At 38.8% G+C, this 24236-nt stretch overlaps 1 protein-coding gene across 2 annotated transcripts in view; it reads right to left on the bottom strand.

Annotated features, from left to right (window-relative positions):
• The window catches only part of LOC142365680 (E3 ubiquitin-protein ligase UHRF2-like), a 144736-nt gene that overhangs the window by 33120 nt on the left and 87380 nt on the right, over positions 1-24236 (bottom strand). For both annotated transcript variants that reach the window (XM_075446731.1, XM_075446730.1), the window contains 6 exons: positions 21955-22173; positions 14460-14569; positions 11636-11822; positions 9273-9396; positions 8832-8939; positions 5045-5149 (listed from right to left, as the gene is read on the bottom strand). In XM_075446731.1, coding sequence (XP_075302846.1) covers positions 5045-5149; positions 8832-8939; positions 9273-9396; positions 11636-11822; positions 14460-14569; positions 21955-22173 — 853 coding nt within the window. The remainder of the gene's footprint in view (positions 1-5044; positions 5150-8831; positions 8940-9272; positions 9397-11635; positions 11823-14459; positions 14570-21954; positions 22174-24236) is intronic.

Below are 24236 nucleotides of genomic sequence, written 5' to 3'. Positions count from 1 at the left end.
CAGTTTGTTAAACTTTTTGGGACTAAATAGGTATCGAGTCTCTCAACAGAAAGCTCAGATGGTGCAGCAACGGGTAACCTACCTTGGACATGAGCTGTCTGGAGGACAGAGAGAACTAGGAACAGAATGGAAAGAAGCAATCTGCAGGACTCCCCTCCCTCAGATGGTAAAAGAGCTCAGGACCTTTCTGGGAATGACAGGTTGGTGCCGGTTATGGATTTATAATTATGGAATAATAGTGAGACCCTTATGTGAACTTTTGAAAAACAACCCCACCCGATTGATCTGGCCCAAAGAAGCTCAAAACGCATTTCAGACACTTAAGGAAAAACTAATGAAGGCCCCGGCTCTGGGCCTGCCTGATATTACTAAACCCTTCTGGCTGTTTTCTGATGAGAGACAAGGCATAGCTCTGGGGATCCTAGCTCAACAGCTGGGACCCTACAAAAGAGCTGTGGCCGATTTTGCTAAACAGCTGGATAGAGTAAGCAAAGGATGGCCAGGATGTCTGCGAGCTGTGGCGGCGGTGGTCTTGACTATTCAGGAAGCCCGAAAATTTACCTTGGGCCAAAAGATCCTAGTACTGGTCTCACACACAGTATCAGCTGTACTGCAACAAAAAGGGAACTACTGGCTTTCCCCATCCCAATTTCCACGATAACAGGCCACTCTAATTGAATCAGAGTATATTAATATTGTAGTAACTAATATTACGAACCCAGCTTCTTTTCTCAGCGGGTCAGTCTCTGAACCAGTGGTACATGATTGCTTAGAAACCATAGAGACTGTGTACTCCAGCAGACCAGATTTGAAAGAGGAACCCCTGGAAGATGCACAGGACTCCTGGTTCACGGATGGAAGCAGCGTTGTCGGACAAGGTATTCGAAAGGCCAGGTATGCGGTGACAACAGCAGATGAAGTAGTTGAGTCTCAATCGCTACCTGCTGGAACATCAGCTCAAAAGGCTGAAACTATTGCCCTAACTAGGGCTTTGGAGTTAACAAAAGGAAAAAAAGATAAAAATATGGACAGATTCCAAATATGCCTTTGGAGTTCTCCACGCTCATGGGACAATTTGGAAGGAGCGAGGACTACTAACTGCACAAGGGAAGCAGATTAAATATGCTGAGGAAATCCTTCGACTATTAGAAGCCATTCAACTACCAACAAGAGTTGCCATCATGCACTGCCGAGGACACCTGAAGGGCAACACTGACCAGGAAAGAGGTAACAGGTTGGCTGACTATGAAGCTAAACAGGCAGCAGAGAGAATGCAAGAGATTTTAGCCTTAATTCCAGATAACAGAAATAGAAACCTGAGTGACCAAGAAAATGTTAAGTATTCTAAAGTTGATGAAGAATTAATAGAGGGATTAGGAGGACGGGTTCCATCCCAGGGATGGAACTATTGAAGTGATGGCAGAATTATAATCCCTGCTAAACAGATATGGGGGGTGGTTAAAGAAGAACACAATAGGACACATTGGGGAGCGGACTCCCTGTATAAATTTTTAAATCAGAAATTAATAGGGAAAAATTTGTATACTACAGTCTGACAAGTAACCCAACAATGTGAAACATGTTTAAAAATAACCCAAATACAGGTAACCAGGTACAATTAGGAAGTATTGGGAAGGGAAGTATACTGGGAGAACATTGGCAAATTGATTTCTCCGAACTTCCAAGAAAAGGAGGGCACAGGTACTTATTATTACTTACAGATACCTTTTCAGGTTGGCCAGAAGCATTCCCTTGTAGAACAAATAAAGCAAGGGAAGTAACTAAGGTATTGTTAAATGAAATAATACCTCGGTTTGGGGTATTGACAATTATCTCCTCAGATAGGGGGACGCATTTTTGTGCAGAAGTAGTGCAACAGGTCAGCAAACTATTAGGAATCGTTTGGCAGTTACATACGCCCTACAGACCACAAGCCAGTAGGCAAGTAGAAAAGATGAACCACATGATAAAACAACAGATAGCAAAAATATGCCAAGAAGCAAATCTATATTAGTACCAAGCATTGCCTATTGCACTACTTCGGATAGGTGTAAAGCCTAGGGCCAAAGAAAATTTGAGCCCTTTTGAGATACTATATGGGAGACCATATCAGGCTAATTATCAAGGGGAAGATTTGAACCAGTTGGGAAATCAGTATCTACAGAATTATGTTATATCCTTGGGAAAACAATTAGAAAAGATCAGTAAAAATGTTTTGGGTACCAGGGCTAAAGGGTTAGATCACTCGATCCATCCATTTAGCCCTGGAGATTGGGTTTATGTTAAGAATTTTTCAGGTGACCCCCTGAGAGAGAAGTGGAATGGACCTTACCAGGTATTGCTGACCACTTTCACTGCAATCAAGATTCAGGAACAACTGGCCTGGATCCATTAATCTCGAGTGAAGAAGGCTCCTGAACCAAGATGGACCATCGAAAAGGCTGGTGGTTTGAAACTACGATTACGGCGGTAACTTTGTTAAACCTAGGCTTATTAGTGAACACTTGGAGTGAGAACTTATATTACAATGCTATTCAGATGATAGCAAATGCCATGGGAGCTAAGGATTGTTGGATTTCTACTGCCTTACCAAAAGGTGACATGAGACTCCCTTTATACGGGGTAGGATCCACTCATTGGAATTGTGATAATAATACTTGGCCCGAGTTTTGGAGAAGACACGATGGAGGATACTGCGATCACGACAACTCGAACTACATGACTGGACCAAGATTTGACCTGCAGATATTAGATAACAACACCCAGATATTGGTCAGCAATAATAGCTGCCTATGGAAAGCAAGATCCAACACTTGTTCGTGCTGACCCCCCTTCCATACACACAAAAATTGTACTTGCAGGGATGGGTGGAATGATTATTGGATCAACAAAACTACAGTAGAAGTAGGAACTTGGGATTTGAAAGGGACAGGCGCGATCTATATAGATTTTTGTAACAGAACCCAATTAGAAACCTATAGCCCCTTGAACTGGGATTATTTTAGGAATGTATCAATTGGCTGGGTAAACCGCGGAACATTTTATGGAGCTAATCTCACAGCCACTGACGGGCCCTGTAAATTACCCGATGGGTATTGGTGGCTATGTGGCGATGGCATTAGCAGAAAGCAGCTCCCTGCGGGTTGGAAGGGAATGTGTACCATAGGTCATCTAGTCAGCCAGGACCGAATATATAACCAGTCCCAAATACCTAGAGGCATATTAAGAACATCATGGAGACAAGCCAAACGGGAAGACAACCCACTTGTAAGTAGGGGAACAAAGTTTCATAGCTTTGTCAGATGGTTCTTACCATGGCTAGGAGTAAGCGAACTGGAAAAAGCCATAATAAACATTTCCACGGTTTTAGAAAAGATGGAAAATCTAACAATAAATACTATGGAAAATTTACAGACAGAAATATCATCCCTTAGTAAAGTTGTGCTACAGAACCGAATGGCATTAGATTTATTGACTGCCAAAGAAGGGGGAGTGTGTATGATCATCAATACCAGTTGCTGTGCATATATCAATAAAGACAGACAGGTAGAAGCAAATTTGAATACGCTCTGGGGGAAAACACGAGTATTCCATGAAGTAAGTATCTTTGGATGATACTTCCTTGGGATTTCGAGATTTATGGGATAAATTAACCTCTTGGCTCCCCAATTTAGAATGGTTGAAACAATTATTCATGGGAATGATCACACTGGTGGTTTTGGGAATACTTGTTTGCATGTCTCTCAAATGTTTCCTTTGGTGTTGTCAGGGCTCAGTTGAGACATACATTGACTGGAGAAGGAACAAGATTAGGCACCAAATAGAAACCGGAAAATACTTTTCCCGGAGCCTTGGCGTGAAAGACTAAAGGAATTTGAAAATAATACCTACAAAATACAATAGTGAGGATTCATAGCTTTCTAGCTACAAATCCTCAAAAGAAAAGGAGGGATTGATAACTGTGAATGTAACAAATGTATCATGTAGGGGATGTTATCACTTCAGGTGGTCAGAATCATTGCACAACCAAAACAAGTCTTGGTTCTTTGTGAATAATTGGGATGGGACAGTTGCAAGATAAGGGACTCCTGAATAATCCCTTTAGGCTCCTGGGCCTTGGGAGAACAGGTATGCAAACTACAGAGATAAGGCGGCTGCAGGATAATATGAAGACCCCGCCGAGAGATGCTAAACAAACATGCGCGACGGACATTACCATATATTAATGAGTTCTCGGAAAAACCATTACTATGATAAGCATTTCTTGGAAATGTAATTAATATGTATGTTAACATAGCATAAATACCTAGTAACTGTTTCTCTTCGGTGCACACGTTTGGAGGAGAGATCCTCCGTGTGCCCGGCGCCGTAATAAAGAATACCTGCTTAATAGTCTGCCGACTACTGAGTCTTCAATTCCGGCTTTTCACGGCATCAGTTTGAACTCTAACTTTTAAACTTTAGCTAACAGAATTATAAAATCTTGATGCCTGTTTTGTTTGTTACTTCAGTTCTGATTTGTCAAAGCTGCCGCAGTAGCAGTAGGTCCTACACAAAGCAAAATACTGGCAGAATGCAGTATTAAGGATCTGTGGTTTTTTAGATCTTAGAGGTCTTCTCCAACCTTAATGATTCCATGATTCTATGATTCTATTCTAGGTGACTCTGCTTGAGCAGGGATGTTCAACTAGACCCTCTCAAAAGGTCCTTTCCAATCTCAATGTTTCTGTTATTCTGTGACTTGTAAAATATAAGATTTTAAGTTATATTAAATTCAGACTATATTAGCACATTGAAACTTGACTTCCATAAACATTCTAAAATTCAGATGTAATTAATATCAGACTAAGAATATTGTTTAAGAAAAATTTATTTTAAAATTTATTCTAAAAATAGTAGCACATTACAAATTAAATAACGGGTACTAGTAATTTTTGCATGCTCATATTTTCATAAGTACTAATTTCAGGATCAGCAACAGACACCACTTTTCGTCTTTATAAACTTTAAAATAACATATTAGTGATTTGACTACATGACATACCACTTCATCTTCAAATCCTCCAGCTAGTACAAGTGAATAAGCTCCATCGTTACTGCGTCCATGAATTCCACCAACATGGGGTCTGTGAACACCTGCTTCACTCACCTTGAGTATTAAAAAGAACAAATTTAAAAATAACTTTTTGAAACAACTGGCCTTCTGTAATATTTTTTCTGCTTAAAAACTATTTATTTCCATGAGTATGTTTTGTAACAGGATTGCCATTAAAGGAAATAATTTTGTGAAATTTTTAGGGGTTTTTTTTTAAGGAAGAAAAACCACAAAAGAAAGGACATCCAATGAAAAGAAAGGACCATATAGAACAGTGCTGACACAAAGATTAATAGGTACACTTTGCCCCTTAGGAAAAATCTTCACGATTCTTGCCATAAGCAACATTTAAGACCAGATTCATGGTTGCTTAGACCAATTCAAAGAAGATACAGATTACCTTTCTAATTCAGTAGTATTTTAAATTTGTGTAAATAATTCTGCAAGAAAGATCATAGTGAGTCAAAATTTTTTTGTAAAAATTATGTCAGGTATTGTTAAAAGTTAACGAGCTCAGAAACATGCAATCACATTTACAGCCTTCCTTCATCTCTGAACATTTTCTCCTTTTCCAGTTCTGCCCAACTCCTGTACTTCGCCCCTCCCCTTTATGCAATTTTATAAGATTTTGCATTGCTTTGCTATTATCATAAGAATATAACAGTCACCAAACTGCATCAAACCAGCATTCCAGCTAGCTAAATATCCTGTCTCTGTCAACAAATAATAACAGATAGCTGGTCAGTGTGAAAACTGACTATGCAAGTGCACAATGATATTTATGTGTAAATTTTCTCAGTTTCAAGCTATGTGTGGTTTAGATTTCCTGAGCCAAAGGCATAATCTTTGCATTTCATGGAAGAAATGTCAATCAATGGTTATTAATTTATCTACTTGACTTCTTAACTCTTGCACACTCTTAGCTTTCACAATATCCTACAGGAAAGAGTTCACAGTATTGCTGCATATCGCTTGAATTAGTACTGCTTCCATTCATTCTTAATCTAGCACCTGATCATTTCATTTGTTGCTCCCTCCTTTTGCATCAAAAAAGAATATACAGTTGTTCCCTATTTACCTTCTTCAATTTTAATAGACCTCTGTAGCATACCATCTTTCATACAATTATTGTACGAAAGCCATTCCATATCTTTAACCATCCTTGTTCTTCATAACTATATTGTTTTTTTCTACCTTTCTTAATAATTCCTAACACTTCATTTATGTTTCTGACCACTAATGAGCACAAAGACGACCTATTAAAAAAATTATGTATTACAAGTTCTCTTTCTTAAATGGTAATAATTAGCTGAAACCCCTTTATCAACTATGAAAAGTTATGATTTTTTCCCCCTTATCTTTACTATCCATGACAACTTAACATTGTCACTTAACTGTCAGTTATTTGTCAACTTTTCCAGACCTTTTATGAACATGCTGAACAGCACGGGCCTCACTACCACTCTGTTCTCTCCCATTCCATTAAATGTAATTTCATTCATTCCTCTCTCCCTTCTTTCATTTTCATGAGGTATCCAGAATTTGACTTAAAGTTTAGATTTCTGTCCTTTGGATACTGTATCCAGAAACAGTTCTAAGTCAATTTCCATCTAGGAAAAAGAAAGTTGTAAGCCTTCAAACTACATGACCACACATAACGTATACATCACATTTAAATATTCTTAATCCTTGTTGCATGAAAAAAGGAAGAAAACCATGAGATATCATTTACAGCATTTTCCTTCTAAATTCTCATAAATCTGCTAAGAATCCATTTTCATATAAAAGAACAGTCGAATCAGAAATAAAAGTGTAACTTTTTACATGGAAAAATGTTGATCTTTTTTAAAAGTATGCAGTTAATACATAGCCATTATTAAATAATTATGCACAAAAGATAACTCTTCTTCTAATATCTGCACCCTACATTATAAGTCTTATCTGCTTAATTTTCTGAGAAAAGCAAACCCCTTTACTTATATTCCTGTCCGCAATCAGCACTTGAAAGTTCTGGGATCTATTTGATCTTTTCCACCAATGGAGTCCTTAAAAAGACGAAACGCTAACTTTTATTTCTGTTGATAGTGGGTGATCTTGAGTTTGCAGAACTGATTTTTAAAACTTCCACTATCTAAGAGAATATCATTTACCTGGAAACTAATTTAAAGATTAATGATTACAGAAGTACTTTTTCAGAATACAAATAAGTTTTAGTTTGCTTCACAGAAAAGTTCTTCAAATATGGTAGGGATAAATCAAAATATCACAAAAAAATAAGAACAGACATTAATTTTCTCAAACAAGTAGTTGTGTGTAAAATCAATGAATAATTGACACTAACTGCAATTTTACATTAGAAAATTAATTTGCTTTGCTATTCACCAATATCTGTATTGATGGTAGTGCTCACATTAGCACCAAAGTCAGACAAGATTCAAGGAACTTGTTTAGAATTCAGCTGTTTCACTGTGAATTCTATTAAGGGGAGAAACTTAAAACTGTTGCTAAGGGGTAAAACCTCTGCTGTTGACCGTTTTAGCCTGAAGACTTGCATGTCATACCAAACTCAAAATTACTGACACCCATTTTCCGTAAGAAAACCAGGGGTTTTTATAAACACTCTCTCTGGAGGCAATGGGTGGGATGAAGACTTCAGAAAACACATTAGAAGAGTCATTTGGTTCTTGCCATGTCCCTCTTCCTCAAGGGGAAGAAAAAGTCTCTGGCTATTCCTCTGGCTATGGTGGGAATACTCCTGAAATATGTTCTTTCTCTCCACACTGCTCATTCCTGCCCCCTTTGTGTTGACACAGTATTTGTATAACCACAAAGTGGTTATCCAAAAATGGATTGGGAAAATTACCCTCCCTCACAAAAGATTGTTCTTCTGCCAGACTACTTTCCAATACAGTTTATCATATGGCCTGAGAAACACTTGTGACAGAAAACAAAAGGGACAATGCAAGAAGTGGACACAGCTGTGTGGACTACTTCTTTCAGTAGTCAATACTGGCTTGTTTTAGTTTAAAACATTCATCAGCCTAAAGGAAGGTGCTGATGCCAGTTGTCTATGACCCAAAAGGAACAGGTAATCAATTTATAGTGATACAACCAGAGGTGGCTCTTACCTTGGGTACAGTGGGTTCCACCCCCACCAGAACTTTAGAACCCTCAGTAAAATCTTATTTCTTTCCTGTACTAAGTATGGATAGCATACATACTAGCAACCAAGCCTGCCACCACAACACATTGGAAGAGAAGTATGCCCTGAAACAGGAACTATATTGCACCTGCACAGTAGCCCTCAGTGGGGATCCCGACCAGCTAATAAGCGTTAGAGACACCACTGGATACAGTCAAATATTTTCTGAATTCTATAACCTATATCCATAAGTGAGATGGATTGATTCATGTTCCATAGCAGTAGACTTCAGAAAATATTCAACTTCCTCTAATTATTTCAGTTGAGAGTTTAACACACGAGATATAAGTCCATCCTAATTATAGCAGGTTCACCTTTAAAATTAGTAACTACTATTTTTACAATTGCAATTAAGTTGTATTTTCAAATCAATATACTTCAAATTCCACTATAGTTGGCACTATTTTGAATATTAGAATTTAAATACACTCTCTATTCTTAGCGAACGTGACAATTACCAGTCCCAAAATAATTTTTGTGCCTAAACTGTACCTGTTATTCAGATTTATTTCAATTACAAATATAAAAACATACCTGAACTCTGAATTTCCAGGTTGTCCCAACAGGGACACCAGGTATAGGGCCATAGTGATTAGAAGGGACAATAGTGCATTCCTTAGTGCGACCAACACAAGCCATGCCCTAGAAAACACACCAGAGAGAATGAATTTTATCATATTTAAAATAATTTATAAAAGATGGTGCTATACCAAGACATCCAACCATTATAGTAAACACTTCAAAATATATTAATATAAAAATTGTCACCAGCAGTTTAATTAATTTTAATTTCTTTGTTTACCTCTAGTCATCTTAATAATTCTTCAGATGTTTTAAGTTTCAGTAGACAGTGTACGAGATTCAGCATTGCTTTACAATCCTGTACTGAATTTTGTGTAATGCATACATAAACATAGTTAAAGATGTAACACATACATGAATGGTGAGCTATTTTAAAATTAAAATACACTCTACCTTGCCCCAGTCTCTCTGGCTTTCAGTACTGGCAGATGGCATCTTTGCTTTCTTTTTGCTCTGTTTGAGTTTTTCTCCAGCCTTTACAACTTCATTAGAATCATTTTTGCATGAAGGACAATACCTACAATAAAAGTTTCAATAAATTCTTTATTGCTTAGTGATAATGGCAATACATTTCTTCTAAGCAAAATAGTGTCAAATTTGTTCATCCTGACTAAATATTTTGAAGCTAGCAAATATTTGACAGTTTTTAAAAGCTGAGGACTCAGGTTGAAAAAATAAACTCAACAAGAACAAATACTGTCCACTTCTAAAACAAGACTTTTTTAAAAAAGTAAGGTGGTAGAGGCGAAACATTTCACTCTTCTTTTCTCATGCGATGTACGAGAGGTCCCCATGTTTCCTGTATTCCCTCCTCATTTTCTCTTCCTTTCCTTGCTTGTTCAGATCACATAGGGGAGAGGAGAAACGAGGTTAGAGTCTACTGCTGACTAATGCTCATGGTTAATTTCCACATCCTGATCACTCATCATCTGCTTTTACTGCACCAAATCTCACTTCAGACAGCTGAATATGGAACAGCCCTAGAGTACCACAAAACATGCATGCATGTACACATATATCCTTACCCCACTCCACCATGCCTAAGGCATCAGGAACATGACTCAGTACTCAACAAAAGGGAAGAGTATTAAACTCCATTTCTATACATTTCTTTGCCTCATATGGCATTTGGAGTCATTCCAGCCACCACAAATCATGTATTTATTTGCAACCTAGAATTCATATAGATACTTATTGCAGAACACAGTCACAATTCACAATTCAGTTTAACACTTGGGGTCTTGGTACTCTTAAAGCACATTAATACACCAAACCCAAGAAATAACGTAAAAGTATTCTAAATTTCTAAAAATTTAAAAATATAGACTAAAACAATCATTTCCAAATCATACCTGTTCAATTTAAAGGTAAAGAAGAAATTTTCCATAGTTTTCTGCTAGGCAAACTCCACCTGGACATTGATATTCTGGCTATGTTCTTTCCTATTCAAACACATTTTGAGGGTTGTTCTTTTTCAAAAAATTAAACTTGGAGCATGTCTATTTTCTTTTTTGTAACCTTGTTGTGATTAATATTGGAACATAAAATTACTTTTTGCTGCTGGAGTACTGATATAGAGTCTTTTAGGAGTAAGGGGACCCAAAGAAGAATGGATGCACTGCCAGAGGACAGTTCCTAAATAATATTCCCTTTAATTTTCTGGATGACTGTAGTGAAAAAAAACTTCTCAGTTGTTACACCCAGAAGTCAAGCACAGTCACAAAGGAACAATGTTTAAAGACTGTGACCAGCTCTGAAGCACTACAGCAGAGAATGCTTTCCAACATATGATTTGGAAGCACTAAGATCTTCAGCTCACTTCTGTAAGCAATTAGTAGGAAGTGAATGGGTGTTGGGGCAGATTAGTCTTCAGTGCACAGAAGTGGAAAACCTGGGGATAGCTGGGATTCACATGCTGTCCAACAAAGACTGCTAAATAAAGATTATATATACTATATATATTTTATATATATAGTTCAAAGTTTTTCTTTAAAACATGTCCGTAGACATCTATTCATGTATTCATAATGGAAAACTTAATTCTAAAGTTCTATTTATAAGTCACTTATAAAAGATTAGCATTTAATATATTTTCAAGCAGTTTATAAGTACAAATGGTATGAGTTGCACATAACTGATACAGGTGAGATGTGGCATGGAGCTCAAGATGATAAGCTTCTATGGGCTGATGCTGGCTCCATGCAGAGTCAGCTCAGAATGGAGTTAGCTGAGTCCAGCAAGGCCTACTAGTTTGGCTTTCTTGCTGGTGATGCTAGTTACTGGAAATACAGAGAAGTAAGGTTTTCTCACAGAAGAAAAAATTAATGAGGCAGCTATAGGATAAGGGAGAGGCAAGGAGGCAGCAACAAGGGCTGAGATTGAGAGGAAAGAAAAGAATTAAAGGAGAAGCGACAGTGAAGCCCGAATAAAACAAAAAAAAGGTGGTTGGGGAAGCACCACTGTAGGTGGTGCTAATTAAGTCTAATAACATCAGTTAATGTCACAGAGATCATAAATTGAACAAGCTAATTTCTGAAATTCTGCAATGATTAATAATGCTCAATACCAATAGTTTATGAATTATATTTATAAATAGAATCTTAACATAATATATAAATATGTTTACATACAGCGCAAGGATGAAAAACATACCAGAAATATAAAAGCTCTTCAGTAATTCCTCTAGTTGCAAATAACAAAGAGGTACCTTGTGTAGAATGGGAATATACATAAGTAAATCATCCTTGTATATTTACCAATCCTCATCTTCTGGTATCTTGCTTAAAGGAGGGTTCAGGCAGTATATATGATAAGCCATATTACATTCATCACAAAGGAGTTGCATGTGAGCATCCTGTTTTCCACCACACAAGTAACAGGAGCAAAAGCGACATTCCTTATCTGGGTCAGCCCTGCAGTGCTTGCATTCAGGGCCACTCTTTCCTACCAAAAAAGATAAAAAGCCACAGGTCTTAGAAAACTGGTTTTAGATTTATAAATACAACATAATGGCAGAAGAATATATATTTATATATGTGTGTGCGTGTGTGCCCACATGAACATGCCATGGATGTAGTAGCTTTGCTATTACAATGAATTCTGAGTTTAAAAAGATCAAGCCAACAGGAACAGTTTATACCTGTATAACACTTACGTATTACTACATGACTAAGCAGCTGCTGTCAATATCAACTTGCATTCTTCAGCCTAACATTTATGAAAGGGTCATTGTCATTTTCCAGGTTAGGTTGCAACCTAGCCTGTTGGTCTGCTACCCTGGCCATCAGGGGATGTGGGCATGGGAGATGTAAAAAAGAAAGAAAATAGCTCTACACACTCAAACAGTGGCAACATAATTCACCAGCAGCTTGACTACACTGAGTCCATTATAATAACTGACTAATTTTATGAAGACTAAGCACTTATTCATGTGAATGGACTCATTTTGATGAACTAGGTCATAAGAAGATATTGTTCTGCAAGTTGCCTTGGCAGGACTGTCTGTAGAAGGACTTGAGCAGAACTGTGAAATTACAGTCCTTTATAGTGTTGCAATTAAAAAAAAAACGCACAGGGTTGATAAATAAAGAATAATAGAGCTTTAATTTAATCAATTCAAGAAAATTTTAATTTAAATCTTAAAAAATAGATGACTTTCATCTTTATTCTTAGTAATAAATAATTTTTTGCTCTTAATTCAAACAGCCAAATGAAAGAATGCACTTAATTATGTTGGTTTATTGAAACTTAAGCACTTGAATCAGCCTACATTAGTGTAGTGTGCAAAATGACCAGATTACTGCTTTTATGCATTACTACATCAATAGGACTCAATTCTTTACACATATGAGCACCATCCCTATTTGAAAACGGTGCTTTTATAATGAGCCATTTGACTCCCTGGACTAATGGAATTTCTTCTGCTGCGTGTGCAAGCAACAATGAAAGTGACTAATCTGCAGCTTCTCTGATTTCTCACCACCACTACTCCACCTGTACACTCTTCCTACAGATCAGATCTTGGTGCAGTCTTCAGCAGGAGTTTTCTTAAATGTAGATATTAATAAATTCTAAATGGATACCTTAAGACCTATGAAGAGGAAATTACAACTCAGAAAATCTCCATCCATCTAAAAAATTAATATCCGTATGGATATAAGAATTATTAATCAAGGACGACAGATGATCCCAGATCACCAGTTTTCACACAGTTTCTTTTTACAGAAATGGAATTAATGCTATCCTTCTGTTTCCGCTCATTTGGGAATTTGGACCAACGTATCCTTCATATAGTAACAGCATAGGCACTGGTTCCTTGGCTAAGGTAAGAAATGCCTTTATAGAAAAAGAAGAACATTTAATAGTCTTATTTTCGATGCAAAGGAGAGAGTAGGCAAATTGAAGACATGTAGCATAATTAACTATTGCAGAAAGTTTCTGAAGCAAGTATAAGTTTAGAAAGAAGACTTAAGAGCACTTGAACACAGCCCAAAGAACTACAGCATTAAAGGCAAACAATTTTGTAGTGAGCATTTCTGTGTGAAAACCATCAAGAAAGACTATGGAAGTGAATCTGACAAACTAAACTATGATGATGTGATACAGGATATAATAATAACAACAACTAAGTAATGTGATGACCAGAGCACTTCCAGATGACTGAAGTAACATTTTTCTTAATTCAGTGAATAAATGGGCCTTGAATCAGAGGACAAGGAGGAACTGGAATGATTGTTTGAGAGTCTGAGTTGGAAGCAGGAAGCTAGAGCACAAATATTAGCCTTAGATTATAAATCGAAACTAAACTGCAACAAATTTGCTTCTTTTAAAATTCAGTAATATCTATCAATGATGCCACAGATCAACCTCTCAGTGTTCCCATTATAAACACTGTCTTATAACTCCTGTTCTTTAACTTTCACATATTTTTAAACTTAGGATGTAATGTTAAACTGCTTTTTAGAGAACTGCCCTTTGGGGGGGGGGCAGGGAGGTGACGGTGTATTTAGTGTTCAGAAGGACATAAGTGGTCAAATAATAATCTAAAATCAAATACATCTGTTTTTTCATAGTTCTAGCAAGCTTGACACTTTCTTGCTCTACACAGCTGAAAATTTTTCATTCTTAGATAATGCCAGGGTTAAAGATAGCAGTATTGACCCTTTCAGTCTTTTGCATCTGTTAAGAACTCAAATGAGATGTCAATTATGACAGCAAGTTTTGTGATTCGGATACCTGCCTAGGAACTTATCTCAGACTATGAACTCACTCTACACAGGTAATCTAAAACATCACCCTTTTACCTGCTTATGAGATTATATTCATAGCACTAATGTGTTGATATATTACATCCAAAATTTGTTCTCAATATGCCATGTAACAAAGTTACATTATAGCAAAAACTTTTCAAACCAAAAATCTGTGTAATAACAATTCTTTTATTACACACAAAAGAAATCTTAATTAAATTAATTCTGTGGTCTGATCCCTTAATTTTTTTAATGCCATTCAAATATTTAACTAACAGTCTTAATCAAATATTTAACTAACAGTCTTAATCATACAATTAAAAAAGCATACTTTTGAAATCTCCATCGCCAAATGTCAGTGGATAAGCTCCTGGCTTTTCAATCTTGTACATTTCCTCTATAAAAAGGATTCTGCAGTCATTTATTGCATCTTCTGGGCCTCTGAAAAATAAAAATATAATAAAGTACATTGAACTCTTTCTCAGTCTTAGTCTCCATAATTGGCAAACCCTAAGCAAAGTAATATAGTTAACTGGCATCTGTTTTATCAATGATAAAATAGTTTTTATAGACTTCACAAACAAAATTCAATGTAGTGCTCTATCGTGTAGCAAAATCAAACCACGGTGTACAGTCTAGTTAGTGGCACAGATGAAGAACATCCCAACACAATGTTTCATTGTCCAGCTTGATTCTTCTAAGAATACTTCTAATATAATAGACACCACAACAACAATTTTTATCTTAAACCAACACACAGTTATGCCTCATTTTCCTTCTAAATAACAGGGAAGTTTGAATTGAAAGTATATGGAACTGAAAGTATATATGTATACATGCATATTTGTGTGTGTGTGCATGCATGTGTGTTTGTGAGTGTATAATGCAAAATATAGAAATATATCTTAAACTTTAGGCAGATGGAAAATTCAAAATAGACACAAATTCAATAAATTGTTGGATATCAGTAAGCATCTATTTAAATTCTGAAGCATACTTTATTGAACTAGTAATGTAAAATTTTTTTGAGAAATAAAATGTATTGACAATTTCAGCATGAATAAGGCATTGCAGCTACAAATGAGACTTTTCCTAGTAGCTAGTAAAATGGAATTTTTGGTTGGAGGAGTGAAGGGAAAGAAGAAAGAGGGGACAAGAAAAGGATGTCTTTAGTAACAGGTTAGACAAATTCCTTTCAGAAATAACAATAGGTACAGTTTATCTTAAGGAATGGTCTAAGAGGAACTCGTTCACTCCCTTCCAACCTTGCTCTTTATGATTACTTAGATGCTGAATTTAGCTACTGTATCTCAACTAGGACCTTGGGATAATCACAATGGTGAGTGGCTCCAAATCGCATAAATCAAGGATTCCCTTTAAGAAGCCTGTTACCTATAGGTAAATAAGCTACATGTGTGTGCAAGAAGTCTACAGACAGGGTTTTTTTGACAAGTGAACTTCAATAGAGCTGGTCAAAGATATTTCAGCAAATTGTTAGACCACATGCCACTATGTTATGAGAGCTATTTTGAGAAAATACAAACATGTCTTCAAAGCTCAAGCTGCAAGTACCAAAGGTGTTAGATGAAAAAAAAAGATGTTATCTTGGATATGGAATTGTACCACATGAATATATATAAAAACATCAGTAAGAGAATCTATAGAAACTGAAATTCCAGGTCTAAACAGAAAAAAATTATAGCATTAGGACTGCATTGTTGTGCACCCAAGCAACATGATAATAGCAGCTACGAGATGTCAAAGGTCGGCAGACATAATAAGAAAGGAAACATAATGGTACTAAAGCAGGTACTAGACCCAATGTCAAGATTAAATTTTTAGACACTGCCAAAGATGGTTCCTTGGACCAGCTATCCAGGAATCCACAAAAGCTGAAGAACTCTTGACTTAGTCCTGAGTGACTTGGTCCACTGTGCAAGACCTGGTTCATTGCATTATTCTGTTGCTCTGTAATGGTGTACTTAAATTCTGTATGTTTGCAAGAGCAAGAAAAGCCAAGTTACATTCAATTTCAAAAAGGAAAATTAAATAGAAATACAAAAGCTTCCTCAAAGAATAATTAAGAGTAAAATCTATGCAGGCAATGTGAAGACTACTTCGAAAACTGAGAACAAATGTACACCACCTATCAAAATATCAAGAGTGAGTAAAAGGAATCCAAGAAAGGCTAAACAGCAGGGAAATGGAAATTACAAGAAGCAAGAAAGCATCCTACAAAGTTATATATATATAATATAACAATATATATAATAATAATAATATATATAAATATATATATGTAAATATCTAATCTAAACCTCAGGGGAGGTTTAGATTAGATACAAGGAAAAATTTATTTACTGAAAGAGTGGTCAGGCATTGGAACAGGCTGCCCAGGGAGGTGGTTGAGTCACCATCCCTGAAGGTGTTTAAAAAACGTTTAGATGTGGCACTTCGGGATATGGTTTAGTAGGCATGGTGGTATTGGGTGGATGGTTGGACTCGATGATCTTAGAGGTCTTTTCCAACTTATGATTCTATGAAAGTTGTGTCTAAATGAGGAAGATAGAAAGGCTCAAAATCCGACAGGTTAAATGTAAAAACACAACAAGACAGTGATCTACAAAATGCAAAAATGCTTGGAAAAGCACTGATTAAGAGCAGAAAGCTCAACACAATCTGCAGAAGTAACAGATGATTGAAGTATAAAACTATGATATATTTCGAGATCTTTACTACTACTTTCCATTATTGCTACTCTAATAAATTTCTCAATTTTATAATATATTTGCTTGAAAGATTATAATGAATCTGTAGTGAATTAATTTTACTATTAGCCTTGAATTAGTCCAAATATTTAAATAAAACAACTCATGGTACTGAGAGAGGCCCTTGCTAAATTCAAACCTTCAAACGCCTTAATATATTAACTGAGTGAAGAAGAAGTGAGAGTTCATTAACCTTGAAGTCTAGCAAACAAAAAAGACGAAGCAGCGTTTGTACTTTTTTGGTATTGTGACTCTCATTGTCAGCCAGCTACCGAAGTGTGCATAAAATATGAGAGGTTTGTCTCCCAGTGACCCTCCACCAACAGGCACATATATGCTTCCTTGAAAGTTCAGAGAGAAAAATAATAATACCCTAATTAGTAATAAATGCTTTCACCGTGAAAGAAATACTTCCCAAAGAAAGGAAGAATAGATGAATTTCAGAAATACTGTAAACTGAGTTGGCAAGTTCTCTGGGGTATCAGAGAAATGGGAATGACTGCTCTGAACTGAAAATAATGAAGTATGATAAGAGTCATAAGAGTCCTAGAGTCTTGGGCAGACTTGATCTGTGCTTATAGCGTCACAGATTTGCTAATATTTGTATTTAAAGTGCATTAAGTCTGGTTTGGACAGGCTTTAGAAACACTAAAATGACAACCTTTAATTGCAGTGGATATACAGAACAAATGAGAATTATTACTATATGGTTAGATCTGCTGTAGCAATGATTTTTTTGGGGGTCTTTGTTCAATTTTTCTCTTCTCTTTGATAATAATTTAAAAAAAACAATGACCCCTAAAATTTCTAACTGAAATAAGAGAGTTCATATTAAATAATGTAGACACCACCTAAAATATCTGTTTTTGCCAATATAAGGCATATTTTGTTTCACCCATTTTAATGGGAGGGGGAACAAAAGAACCTTTGCCACAAAAAAACCACTCCAAAGAACAGTTTTAAAAACATTATCAGTAACCAGAGATTCATATAAATTAACCTCTGGACAGTTTTGTTTTGCAAAAGGTCGTGAAGTCCATTTCTGCAGATCACCAGATGTCATACTCATATTAAATGCATTACAATAAATATGGAAAAAAACATAAGGAAAGTCAAGCAGTGGAGCAGGCATCCAGAGAGGTTGTGCAGTCTCAATTCTTGGAAGTTTTCAAGACCAGACTGAATAAAGCCCTGAGCAAACTGGTCTGACATCATAGCTGACCCTGCTTTGAGAAGGGACTTTGACTAGAGACCTCTCGAGGCTCCTTCCAACCTGAATTATCCTATGATCTTGAGATTTCTGGATTGCTTTATTCTTTTAAAAAAACAAAGATCTTATAAACACCTTCCCACCACCCCTCCCTTCTTCCTGGGCTCAACTTCACTTCCATTTCTCTACCTCCTCCCTCCCCCCCCCCCCCCCCCCCCCCCGAGAGGCAAAGGGGGACGGGGAATGGGGGTTATGGTCAGTTCATCACATGTTGTCTCTGCCGCTCCTTCCTCCTCAGGGGGAGGACTCCTCACACTCTTCATGAGGTCCCTCTCACGGGAGACAGTTCTCCACAAACTTCTCCAACATGAGTCCTTCTCACAGGGTGCAGCTCTTCACAAACTGCTCAGCATGGGTCCTTCCCACGGGGTGCAGTCCTTCAGGAACAGGCTGCTCCAGCATGGGTCTCCATGGACTGCAGGGGGACACTCTGCCTCACCATGGTCTTCATCACGAGCTGCAAGGCAAGATTCTCTGCTCTGGCACCTCAAGCACCTCCTCCCCCCTCCTTCTTCACTGACCTTGGTGTCTGCAGAGTTGTTTCTCTCACATAGCCTCACTCCTCTCTCTTCACTGCCGTTTCTCCGGAGTTTTTTTCTTCCCTTTTTTAAATATGTTATCACAGAGGTGCTACCACCATTGCTGATTGGCTTGGCCTTGGGCAGTGGTGGGTCTGTCTTAGAGCCAGCTAGCACTGGCTTTATCAGACATTGGGGAAGCGTGTCGCAGCTTCTCATAGAAGCCACCCCCCCCCCCCAAACCTTGCCACGCAAACCCATAACATTGATATTTATTAACTTCTTGGGTATTTCCCCCTTACACTTAAGGTTTTACATCTCATTCTTCATGATGTCCTTTGCAATGTTCCTTTCCTGAATGACGTCTGCAATCCATTACCGTTCAGCACTGTTTTTTTGGTATCTCTGCTATCATTGTCAGAGTTTGACCTTGAGGTCGCAACTGTTTTGTTCTCACTCATCTCTCCATTCCCTATTCTGTGGCTACTGATGAACCCTAAGACTCACCTGTTATAGAAACCTCTCCTTTCGTCACCTTCACAAGCTCTCGTAGGGACTACAGTGTGAGCATGTATTTTCCCTACCAACGCCACCAATCACCACAGTTCTAATTACAGGAGTACTAGGACGAGTTTTGTATGAACGAATTTTGAAAGGAGGAACTCAAATAATGACCTGCTGCTTTGCTTGTAGCCTACAGAAGATGCATTTTGTTCTTTTCTTGTAGATTTCCTCCTTTGACATCCTGCTACTCTGAAGAAGAAACCCTAATTCCCCATGACTCTTGGTTCACTAAATTTTCAGGACAAATAGGGAAATCTGGCTCATGGAATCCACTATTTTAGTATTGCCAGATACATAATCTGTCCCGTGGATCATCAACAATGGGCCTGGCAAGGAACAAAAGGATGGTAATTGGTAGACATTGAATCTTGCATCCCTGATCCAGGTCTGGAGCTCCTGTGTGAAGGCAATTCCTTTAGAACCTTTGATATGTGCCTTAATTCCCCTAGCAGAGTCTGTCATTGCTCAATAGATCCCACTGAACTGAGACAATACTCTTCTATGCCTAGAACAGCTGTGTATCTTTATGATCGTCATGTCCTTCTGTATATATTGACTCTACATATAGCCATACTTTGTTAGTTAATCTATGTACCTGTTATTTTATAATCCTATCTGGATGTGATTTTAACTACACTGCCCCAGTTATCATTTATCAAGTACTGTCAACTAACTATACCACCACATCACTCCTACCCCTATTGGTATGAATTTATCTATGATTGAACAAGTTTTGCCACATGAAGACTTACATCAACTATGGAAACATGCAAAGGAGCAGACACAACAAACTTTAATAACTGTCCACCATGATACCAAAGAGATTAGATAAATCCTGGAATGTGTTCAAAAAACAGTCAAATATAGTTGGTGGGAATCCCTTCTAGGATGGTCTGCCACAGCTATGGGGATGTCCCACTTTACTCCGGTATTTTTTATACTTATTTTGAGCGATTTTTTATTTATTCTAGTAATCATATTATATATTCATGTTTGGCTTCTGCCTCACATTATTCTGATGGTTTCTCAACACACCACCTCATTGACTGCCTTAACTCAATTTAACCCTTCACTCCATGACCAAACTCCCCTCCGCACTTGACACCCTTGGGAAGGTGGGAGGCATTGACATCGGTCTTGGCCTTATGCTGCCATGACAAGATGACCACCCTTTCCCCCACTGAGTTGTGTAAGCAAGGGTGGAAATGGGGGAGCTAGTATTGCCTTATACGGTATTTCTGGGTCTCAAGCATGCCAAGGATGGAATCAGAATAGAGAGAGAAGAAGACGTGGGATGTGATGATTGGTTAACAAATCCAAATAGTGCTTCCATGACTCAGCAATAAAAAAGGACAGTCCAATCAGGCGAGTATCATCTCAGCATGTTCATCATGGTCTATTGAGAAATCACAGACTCCGCTAGGGGAATTAAGGCACATATCAAAGGTTCTAAAGGAATTTCCTTCACACACGAACCCCACACCTGCCTCAGTTGTGGAAATATAGTATGTTAATATTAATCTAATGATGAGTAGCAAACAAAACCTAAAAGCTTCAGGTTTTATCACAGAATCATAGAATCATAGGTTGGAAAACACCTCTAAGATCATCAAGTCCAACACCACCATGCCTACTAAACCATATCCTTAAGTGCCACATCCACACATTTTTTTTAAACACCTCCAGGGATGGGGACTCAACCACTTCCCTGGGCAGCCTGTTCCAATGCCTGACCACTCTTTCAGTAAAGAATTTTTTCCTAATATCCAATCTAAACTTCCCCTGATGCAACGTGAGGCCATTGCCTCTCGTCCTGTCGCTAGTTACTCGGGAGAAGGGACCAACACCTGCCTCACTACAACCTCCTTTCAGGTAGTTGCAGAGAGCGATAAGGTCCCCCCCTCAGCCTCCTCTTCTCCAGACTAAACAGCCCCAGTTCCTTCAGCCGCTCCTCATAAGACTTGTTCTCTAGACCCTTCACCAGCCTCATTGCCCTTCTCTGGACACACTCCAGCAACTCAATGGCTTTCTTGTAGTGAGGGGCCCAAAACTGAACACAGTACTCGAGGTGCGGCCTCACCAGGGCTGAGTACAGGGGCACGATCACCTCCCTACTCCTGCTGGCCACACTATTCCTGATACAAGCCAGGATGCCATTGGCCTTCTTGGCCACCTGGGCACACTGCTGGCTCATGTTCAGGCAGCTGTCGACCAACATCCCCAGGTCCTTCTCCGCCGGGCAGCTTTCCAGCCACTCCTCCCCAAGCCTGTAGCGTTGCATGGGGTTGTTGTGACCCAAGTGCAGGACCCAGCACTTGGCCTTGTTGAACCTCATACAGTTGGCCTAGGCCCATCGATCCAGCCTGTTCAGATCCCTCTGCAGAGCCTTCCTACCTTCAAGCAGATCAACACTCCCACCCAACTTGGTGTCATCTGCAAACTTACTGAGGGAGCACTCAGTCCTCTCATCCAGATCATTGATAAAGATGTTAAATGAGACTGAACTCAAAACTGAGCCCTGGGGAACACCGCTTGTGACCGGCCGCCAACTGGATTTAACTCCATTCGCTACCATTCTCTGCGCTCAGCCATCCAGCCAGTTCTTTATCCAGCGAAGAGTACACCCATCCAAACTATGGGCAGCTAGTTTTGTTTGCTTGTTTAAGAATGTAAATAGACTTTCCATATTAGCCAAAGAAATCTTACCCCAGAAGAATTTTAGCATGAACCTCTTTGTTAGTCCTTGAAATTTCTCTGAGAGAGGTAATTTCTGCATCAAACCAGAATCCTCTTTCTTCTGGAGCCTCAACATTGTAGTTAACCATCACCACATCACCCACGTTTAGTTCACTCCACTTCAGAATGGTTCTTGCTCGTGGTCGAAGATTTTTGGTGTCCATTTCTACTACGCCATTCTCTGGATACCTTGAAAGGCAAAGCCAAACAGAAGTGACAATTAGTACTACCAAAAGTAGTAAGAATTAAGTTAAAGACAACGTTTTACAGAAGCACAGTTTTAAAAATAACTATTTAAAAAATTTGATCTAGCATGTTTTTTTTAAATTTTATATTAGTCTAAATGCAGACTAGTGGCTTGACTAATCTTGTAGTGGAAAAAGCATCCAGCAATCCAAAGGAAAAATTCATGAGCATTTAATGATTTTTTTTTTTTTAGAAGTTCAAGTTTCCACACAGGCACAGATCAAATTTGTTCTCATTAAAGTCAAAGGACCCAATTAAGCCAACAGTGAAAAAGCAACAAAGATTAAAACTTGAATCTTCAAAAGTGCTAAATTCTAGTTTAACTTGGCTTTCATACACTTGTTACATTTCCACCAGTTTCAATAATAACATAGCTAAGACAATGTTAGCTCTTTTAAAAAGAAAAAATCAACCTTACAAACACAGCATGTATAAAAAAATTCTCGTGATGAAGATTGCGTGAGTCCACACTCAATTTACCAAACAATGTTTAAAAAAATGGCTAACTGCAGAAACCAATAACCAAAATCAGGACTATTTCTAAGATTTTTTCTAATAGACATGGCAGCTAATAGTTTTAAAGTGTTTTCTTTCTTCAGTTATAAAATTAAAACCCTATTACAGAATCACAGAATCACAGAATAGTAGGGGTTGGAAGGGACCTCTGTGGGTCATCTAGTCCAACCCCCCCGCCGAAGCAGGGTCACCTACAGCAGGCTGCACAGGACCTTGTCCAGGCGGGTCTTGAATATCTCCAGAGAAGGAGACTCCACAACCTCCCTGGGCAGCCTGTTCCAGTGCTCCGTCACCCTCAGAGAGAAGAAGTTCCTCCTCATGTTCAGACGGAACTTCCTGTGCCTCAGTTTGTGCCCATTACCCCTTGTCCTGTCACTGGGCACCACTGAAAAGAACTTGGCCCCATCCTCCTGACACCCACCCTTCAGATATTTGTAGGCATTTATAAGGTCCCCTCGCAGCCTTCTCTTCTTCAGGCTGAACAATCCCAGTTCCCTCAACCTCTCCTCGTAGGGGAGATGCTCCAGTCCCCTCACCATCCTTGTAGCCCTCCGCAGGACTCTCTCCAGTAGCTCTTCATCCTTCTTGAACTGGGGAGCCCAGAACTGGACACAGTACTCCAGATGAGGCCTCACCAGGGTAGTGTAGAGGGGAAGGAGAACCTCCCTTGTCCTGCTGGCCACACTCTTCTTGATGCACCCCAGGATCCCATTGGCCTTCTTGGCAGCCAGGGCACACTGCTGGCTCATAGTTAACCTGTCGTCCACCAGGACACCCAGGTCCCTCTCCGCAGAGCTGCTCTCCAGCAGGTCCACCCCAAGCCTGTACTTGTTCCTCCCCAGGTGCAGGACCCTGCACTTGCCCTTGTTGAACCTCATCAGGTTCCTCTCTGCCCAGTTTTCCAGCCTATCCAGGTCACGCTGAATGGCAGCACAGCCTTCTGGTGTATCTACCACACCTCCCAGTTTGGTGTCGTCAGCAAACTTGCTGAGGGTACATTCTAACTCTTCATCCAGGTCGTTGATGAAGAAGTTAAACAAGACTGGGCCCAGTACTGACCCCCTGGGGGACACCACTTGTCACCAGCCTCCAACTAGACTCAGCGCCGCTGATGACAACCCTCTGAGTTCTGCCATTCAGCCAGTTCTCTATCCACTTCACCGACCACTCATCCAGCCCACACTTCCTCAGATTCCCCAGGAGGATATCATGGGAGACTGTGTCGAAAGCCTTGCTGAAGTCAAGGTAGATAACATCCACAGCTCTCCCTTCGTCTACCCAGCCAGTCATGTCATCGTAGAAAGCTATCAGATTGGTCAGGCATGATTTCCCCTTGGTGAATCCATGCTGACTACTCCTGATAACCTTCTTTTCTTCCACTTGCTTGATGATGGCCTCCAGGATAAGCTGCTCCATCACCTTTCCCGGGATGGAGGTGAGGCTGACCGGCCTGTAGTTCCCTGGGTCCTCCTTCTTGCCCTTTTTGAAGA

Source organism: Opisthocomus hoazin, chromosome W (genome assembly GCF_030867145.1).
Source record: "Opisthocomus hoazin isolate bOpiHoa1 chromosome W, bOpiHoa1.hap1, whole genome shotgun sequence".
Lineage (NCBI taxonomy): Eukaryota > Metazoa > Chordata > Aves > Opisthocomiformes > Opisthocomidae > Opisthocomus > Opisthocomus hoazin.
This window is presented reverse-complemented; position numbering and strand designations above follow the sequence as displayed.